At 40.5% G+C, this 8,480-nt stretch overlaps 1 protein-coding gene across 1 annotated transcript; it reads left to right on the plus strand.

Annotated features, from left to right (window-relative positions):
- Window positions 1-3,528: 3,528 nt before the first annotated feature.
- LOC121770114 (reticuline oxidase-like) lies at window positions 3,529-5,163 on the plus strand. The gene has a single exon (XM_042166911.1). The coding sequence runs from the start codon at window positions 3,529-3,531 to the stop codon at window positions 5,149-5,151; it is 1,623 nt and encodes a 540-aa protein (XP_042022845.1). The 3' UTR covers window positions 5,152-5,163.
- The last annotated feature ends 3,317 nt before the right edge of the window (window positions 5,164-8,480 follow it).

The raw sequence follows: 8,480 nt of genomic DNA on the forward strand, positions 1-8,480 counted from the left end.
GCATCCACCATGAGTACTGATGTCTCGGCGGACCTCCCAAGCACCTTTTATCATGTCATAAGAACCTCACACATCGCACTGTCACGTCATAAGGACATCTCACTCCACAATAGCGGACATCCCCAAGGACATCCCGATGGACATCCCAATAATTAAAATTCACAAATATGCAATTTTACGGAATTAAAATTTCGACACGAATGCGGGGAAAATGCAACCATTTTATTTTAAAAAAAACATACATAATTAAAAAAAATACATAGTTAAAAAAAATACATAGTTAAAAAAAACATTCGAACGCTTCAACACACGCGACCCCCGACTCACTCCTCGTCGTCCCGTTGGCCAGACCCGCCGTCACTCTCGGGCAGGGGTGGTTGACCCAGCTCGCACCTCATACTGTCGATGACACCCTTCAACATCTCCTTGTATAAGGGGTCAGTCGCCACATGCCACTTTTCTATGGTCGCTAGCAAAACTTCATGCGGGTGAGGTGGGTGATTTCGGCACTGTTCTAGGTAGGAGCTGCCGATTGGACCTCGGGGGACCCGCTGGTGCTTCCCCTAGCCACCCGCATCGCGGTCTTTTGTCCAATCGGGCGATGGCGGCGGGAAAACGATTGAGGGGTCGGGATATCTGCGGCGGCTTCGGGGAGGTCGTGGGAACCAGTACTGCTGCTGTACTCGCCGGAGGAGTTGAGCTTCGTCCGCTTCGGCCAGCCAGCTTCAATACCCGCATGAAACTTGGCAGAATCCTGCAACACAAGATAGACATCCCAGTATTTGAAGACGTCGAACTTCTTCTTCTTGTCGATGAACTGCTGCATGGATAAACTCTTCACGTCCTCCATGGACATGCCGTTGGTTGTCGTACGGACGTTGTTTTCGTAGATGCCGGTCCATCGGCTGAGCTGTCTCCTCAACCGCTCCCACTGTTTCCGGCATTGCTCTCCATCGTGAGGCTTCGAACCTGGTGCGCTGAATTTGATGTAGTTCTGGCTAATGCGTCACCACATCTTGTCGATAGTTTGGTTAGCCCCGATGTAGGGATCCTCGACTATACTCGTCCAGGCCTTTGCCAGCGCGACGCACTCCGCCTCGCTCCAGACGGACCTCTTTCCCTCGTCGGCCTCCTCCTCCTTTCTCTCGTCCCCCGCCCCACCCTCGTCGATGAGGACACGCGAGGACTGACCAGTGCCCTTGCCCTTGCCCTTGCCCTTGCCCTTGCCCTTGCCCTTACCCTTGCCCTTGCCCTTGCCCCGTCCCTCTGCCGCCCGTGGTATCTCCGTTGGAGACTCCCTGACCGGAGATAACCCCAACTCCTCCAAAGAGAAAGTATCATTGCCGGTGAACTGAGTCTCCAGTTGAGTACTGTCACTAGACAATAAATCCATATAAGGACGATACACGTTGTCCCGAGGTGATTGGGATACCCCCACTCTGCGACCCCCCTGCATCATACCGGGCATCACCATCCCCGGCATTTGGGGCACCATCCCGCCCGCCCAAGGGTACATAATATAGTACCTGGGCATCATCCCCGGCATTTGGGGCATCACCCCCGCCATTCCAGGCATCATCATGGGTATCCCTGTAGTTCCGCCGGCGTTTCCCCCACCTCCAACGGGGAACGTTTGCGTTTGTGACTCGCTCGTGGCGGGAGAATCACTGTCGTGCTCCATTTATCTTCAAAAGAAATGAAATTAGAGATATAGAAACTCGTCAATACAAGTGGTGCGAATGAAATGAAGTGCAACGAGCCGTATACATAGAGTTTTTTTTTAAAAAAAATGAAAATTCGGACGTCCGCGGAAACCGACGGACGACCTCTCGTCCGCCGGGGACGTCCGCGTCCGTCGTTTTTGACACAATAGCGGACGGACGTCGCACACGTCGGTCGGACGTCCGCCCCGACGTCCGCTATTGCGGATGCACTAACTAAGCGAAATTAATGAATTGGATAAGGATTACCACGTTTGATTTGGATCTAAAAAACCTTTCTTTCATAGTTTCATTTATTGATGGGGATTTAAAAAACTTTTCTCAATATTTTCTGAATGAACTTTTAGCCTAGGTATCAAAAATTCCCAGGTCACCGAATGTCAGAATTATGTTCGAAATTATTAAGGAAAACATAATTCATAGGTCCATTTAAAAGGAAATTAAAGTTGTAAAGGGAATTTATGGTTCATGAGAATATGAATTTACGGAATATAATCCATATATTTGAAAACATATCATAATTCTGAAATTGTAAATTTTTTATTTAAATTAATTTAATAAATTGAAAATACAGCAATATTAAATAAACTACTATTAATTTTACTTATTAAAATTAGAAATAGACAAATATAAAGATAAGCATGAAACAATTCTTATACCAATAACAAGAAATAAAAGAAATATTTGACACAAAACCCCGCCAAAATTCATGAAATGGGACAATCCAAACATTTGATTCTGAAAATGTTACGAGTTAAGAAAATACATAGCTAATTTTATGCATTTTGAAACTCAGACTGTGTAACTGATTATGCGCAGCAATCTTTTTTTGCCTTCATTATGTCTCATGTTGTGAAAGTGAGTCTTGCTAGACCCACAAAAAAAAGACCATTTTCGTCTCATTACATTAGAGCTTGGTGTTTGGCTTTTTCAAACTTATTTTATTAAAGTGTGATTTGATTAATTTTGTTGATTGTTGAATTTGGTATGATTTTATTATTCCACGGTACTGTTAGGTTTGTGGTTTTGGATTCAGTGTATTTTGTGTTGTTAAAATAATACTACTCCTATGTACTTTTTAATTTGTTTTAATATTTTTAACTTATTACTAATAAATGATCTATTTTAAGAACAAAATTAAAAACCCTATTAGTTTATATGTACAATTTGTTCTAAAAAATTTAATTTTTCTAATTGTATTAATATAGTTTATATGCAAAGAAATTAAATTAAAAAATTTAATTTTTCTAATTTAGTTTATATGCAAAGAAATTGCATTAGGCCCAAATTAATTACTCCATTGAGGTTGCACATTCATATTTTAAGCAAGACTTCTCACTCCATGCCACAATATGAATCTTGCTGCTGAATATTCTTTCCTAGTGACTTTGAACATAAAAGCAAATCTGAAACATAAAAATTTAAACAGAAAACTGATAAATTATCTTCAAGAAAAGTCTAAATACAGTAATAAAAATGGGGGCTTGAGTTTTGTGTCCATCTCTTCACTGTGAAATATACTAACTAGATTGAATACGAAGAAACAAAGGCGGCCTTGTTTCCATGCATTTGTCTGGTTTCAGTTCATTAATCCTTTAAAAAGTAGACTCAAATTATATATTCTTTGTCTGTTTATGTTCATGTCTGAATCAATGCCGGCCTTCTCCATTGATCTCTCCATCCTTTTGTCCTCTATTTGCCAAATGATTCTCTAATCGTTGCCTTAAAACGGCAGACTTTCTCCATTTCTGCATAATTAGCATCCTCTAAAACACAATTAAAGAAAAACGGCGTTAAATTTGTGGCAATGAAGAATCTTCCTACAAATATTCTGTTTCCTCTGATCATTTTCATGCAGATTCTTGCCCATGCTTACTGTCATGAGAGTGTAGAAGTTCTCCAATCATGTTTGGTTGATCACAGTGTGTTTAACTTCTCTCTCTACCCGAATTCCGGCAACGATCCGACTACCTACTTCAGCTTGCTCGATTTCTCCATTCAGAATCTCCGGTTCGCAGTGGCCGAGACCCCCAAGCCGGCGGCCATCATCATGCCGGAGAGCCGGCAGCAGCTGGTGGCCGCCGTCGTGTGCTGCCGGCTGGGGTCATGGGAGATCAGAGTGAGGAGCGGCGGCCATAGCTACGAGGGCGCGTCGTATATGGCAGGGGACGGCCGGATGTTCGTGTTGATCGATATGATGAATCTCGATGGTGTGTCCGTGGATTCGGAGGCGGAAGTTGCTTGGGTGGAAGGCGGTGCGACTTTGGGCCAAACGTATTACGCTATTTCTAGGTCGAGTCTGTCGATCGGTTTTCCCGCGGGGTCGTGCCCCACTGTCAGGGTAGGTGGCCACGTCGGAGGGGGCGGGTTTGGGCTTTTGTCGCGGATGTACGGCCTGGCCGCGGATAATGCTGTGGACGCGCTCCTGATAGATACAGAGGGGCGGGTGTTGGACCGGGCAGGGATGGGGGAGGACGTGTTCTGGGCCATCCGTGGGGGCGGGGGAGGGAACTGGGGCATTGTGTACGCATGGAAAATCCGACTTGTTAAAGTCCCGGAGCGCGTGACAGGGTTTATTGTAAATAGAGCAAGATCTGAAGGTTCTATGTTAGACCTGGTCAACAGGTGGCAATATGTGGCCCCAGGATTGGATGACAGGTTTTACCTGTCGTCCTTCCTAGGGGCCTCTCTGCCTGAGGCAAAAGCCTCAGGGCTCACAGCTACATTCAAGGGGTTCTACTTGGGCTCAAAAGAGGAAACTCTCAAAATCATGAATGAGACATTTCCTGAATTGGAAATCGTCGAGGGAGAATGCACGGAGATGAGCTGGATCGAGTCCGTTCTCTACTTCTCAGGGCTCGAAAAGGGGAGCTCGATTGCGGGTCTGAGAGATCGGTTTTTAAAGAGCAAGAACTACTTCAAGGCCAAATCGGACTACGTGAGGGATCCGATTCCGGTGAATGGGATCAAATCTGCTATCAAGATTCTAAAAAAAGAGCCAAAGGGGTATGTGATTCTAGACCCTTATGGTGGAGCCATGCACAAAATAAGCAATGAATCCATAGCTTTCCCTCATAGAAAAGGCAACATTTTTACAATCCAATATCTTGTTGAATGGGATGAAGCTGAGAATGGGAGGAGCCAAGATTACATAGCTTGGATAAGGGGCTTCTACAAAGCGATGACACCCTTCGTCTCGTTTGAGCCGAGGGCAGCCTATGTCAACTACATGGATCTTGATCTTGGTTTTGAAGGCACGGTGAGCAGTATTGGTACTGATGCTGTTGAGGTTGCAAGAACATGGGGAGAGAAGTACTTCTTGAAAAACTATGATAGGCTTGTGAGAGCCAAGACAAAGATTGATCCCCTTAATGTTTTTAGGAATCAGCAGGGGATTCCTCCAATGTCAGTTTTGGATGCAGAGATGTAAAAACAATGAAAATTGGACTTAGTGTGAGTGTTTTGATGAGTTTTGTTGTATTGAATCTATGATCATGAATGGATTTAGATAACAGAATCATATTCCATATGTATGTCAGAGTGAGCTGCCTAGCTAGAATCATGTCCTTTATTCCATACAACATTGCTAGGATGTGATCACTTCATTCATATGCATTATACACATCAAAAAGTGAAGAAGAAGACTACGACGACAAATAATTTCGAAAATATATACCTTTTGTCACTTTTCATAATAGATTTGATGATGCTCACATAAAGTGGCATATTCTGGCCTACGTCTTGATGTCAATCATCGAGACAATTCTACTTTTGTTCTAGAGAATTAATGGAATTCCATTTTAATGAAGGAGATTAGATTTATTCCGATTGGGGGAGTGACGCACAAGGGTTATGCGTCGTTATTATTGAACGACGCACAACCCTTATGCGTCGTTGGGTAACGACGCACAAGGATTATGCGTCGTTAAAAGACGCATAAGGGTTATGCGTCTTACCCTAATGACGCATAACCCTTATGCGTCACACTGGTAAGCATTCCCGCCTGTCACCTGGGTAACCCGGGTTCGATCCCTGGCAACGGCTCATTTTTACTATTATTATTACTATTATTTATTAGAATATAGTCACCGCTATTATAATAAGCATTATTTTATTTTCTTATAATAGTGGGTAGAACATTCATTAATCAATATTGCAGCAAGGACTTTTGGAAATTATTTTATAATAAGCATTATTTTATTTTCTTATAACATAAAGACTTGGATTATTTAATTAATAGTATATAATATTATGCCATGTATTTTATATAAGCGTAATCTATAAGTGAATAAAGTTTTGATTTTTATGTTATTATACCATTAACGGCATAAACAATAGTAATTTTTAAGATATTCAAAAATAAACTTAATATATAAAATAAAATAAACAGTGGTCATAGATAATAGAAGTATAAATTAATTTGTCAATGTACATGTATTCGTTTTGGGGGACCAATTAGATTGGGCATTTATTCTTAACTTTTTTAATTAATTCTTTTATAAGAGTAATATCTATTTGCCAAAAACAAATGTTTAGAATAACTCATTTTTATCAAATACTTATCACTTAAAAAAATACGCCATTGGCGGGGATCGAACCCTGGTCACCAAGGTGACAGGCGGGAATGCTTACCAGTGTGACGCATAAGGGTTATACGTCATTAGGGTAAGACGCATAACCCTTATGCGTCTTTTAACGACGCATAATCCTTGTGCGTCGTTACCCAACGACGCATAAGGGTTGTGCGTCGTTCAATAATAACGACGCATAACCCTTGTGCGTCACTCCCCCAATCGGAATAAATCTAATCTCCTTCATTAAAATGGAATTCCATTAATTCTCTAGAACAAAAGTAGAATTGTTCCGTCAATCATCCTACATGTTTCTAATCTTATTACACGTTTTGGTATAAATGTATATCAAATTTCGATACAATATCATTATTGAAAATTGGTCATATTAAATTTTCAATATACCAAATGTATAATATTTACTTATATATACATTTTCGACAAAATAAAATTTTCAATAACATAATGTAGCAATCCACTCCTACAAAAAAACCATATTTCCCCTTAAATTTTGAAAAGACATCTACCTTAACATGAGCTGAATTTCAACTTCTAACAAAAGGAATATGTCAGAAAATAATAAAGGGATCTTGAATTTATACCTCTTCTATTGATAAAAGCAAGGAAGCAATAGTTATCTCAAAAGATTCCCAACTAGCTAGTGGCGAATCTAAATTCCTTTCCACTTCAAACAAGACTTGGTTTCTGTATAAAAGAGGAGCAAACCTTCATACTTTTTTCCTTAAAACAAAAACAAATCAATCCTCGTTACATAGCTAAAAACATGAAGTTCTTTCCATTTGTGGATGAGCAGAAAGAGAAGAAGGCGGCTAGTGCTAGAGCTGCTTCGGAAAGCCTCAGACTCGAATGCGTGTATCAGTATAAGCCTCATGAAGCTCATATATGTCAGGTGAAGCCGGCTTTTGGGAGTGAGAATTTGCTGAACATCTGTGAGGCAGTGCAACTTGATGGATCATCCATCTTGGAAGTCGGTTCCAAGAGGAAATCTGTCGCTATGGCGTGCTAGATTTAGTCGAGCATCGTTGTTGTAAACAGTAGAATTTGCTGGCTTGAGCTTGCTTCTTCTTGTAGTAGTACTTATGGTTTTCCTTGTTCAGTTGTTGATCATGTAGTTCAAGTAGGGGTTTCATGCATGGCGTCTAAGTAGAAGATTTCATGTGTCAAATGTAGACTATATTATATGTGTCTATGATATTTATGTTACTTGTTGAAAAATCATGTTAATTTGTGATTATTCTGAGGGTTTGGTGATGCACACCCGAACTCCACTTGGGCATAGCCATTACAACTTTGTTTTTCAGGCACTTAATTAGTGGATCAAAAGTTGTTTGCACATTTTGTAATTCTGGTGTGGGATGGTTTGAACCCCAATAACTATTACCGCAGAGAGATAGAAGTAAATGGAAGAGTATATTGGAAGATAAAAGTAGTACTCCATAGTCTTTGAATCTCAATCATTCTAGTGATTAGGCCACCTTGGACGACTGTCTTTTTCATCTAGGTTTATGTTGGGGTCACTGTGAAATGAAAGCAAGCACAACACCAAATCATGAGCATCCAATGCCTATACTTGGAATGTAATAGAGTTGATATCTACGCATAATACAACCGCATGCGACAAGGTTTTGGCACTGCAGCCATTGATTATCGCTCGATTCCGCTCTCTATATTATATTACCCAGAAACTATGGAAGCATCCTCCATAAATTGGTAATACAGAAATGGAACCATTATTGTAGCCTTCGACTCATAAATGCTAAACCAAAACACGAGACAATAAACTTGAGCCATGAACTGAATATCGATATGCATGATCATTAATTTCAAAATACTACAACTATAATTTTCATCAATTTATCTAATAAACCAAAGCACTGAGCCAGGACTATATATTGAATATTATTGTATAATCATGAGTTTCATTATCAATATATAATGTGACTATCGGTTGAATCATTTTTAAATGAATAAAAAAAGAAGTCTAATTGGGCCTATAATCGATTTTTGGCCCAATATAGTTTTCGGCACGCTTTAAAGAGCAATATTAACCATTGTTTAGATTAAATATTTATGTAAAGTATTATAAAAATGTGAGACTTTTGTTTATAAATCATACTCCAAATTTATATAACATAAATGTACTATTCAGGTGAAGGAGAGTGTCAGC

The sequence above is a fragment of the Salvia splendens genome, chromosome 16 (genome assembly GCF_004379255.2).
Source record: "Salvia splendens isolate huo1 chromosome 16, SspV2, whole genome shotgun sequence".
Classification (NCBI taxonomy): Eukaryota; Viridiplantae; Streptophyta; class Magnoliopsida; order Lamiales; family Lamiaceae; genus Salvia; species Salvia splendens.

Coding starts and splice junctions, on each gene's coding strand:
- LOC121770114 (XM_042166911.1), top strand. CDS start 3,529: ATGAAGAATCTTCCTACAAATATTCTGTTTCCTCTGATCATTTTCATG.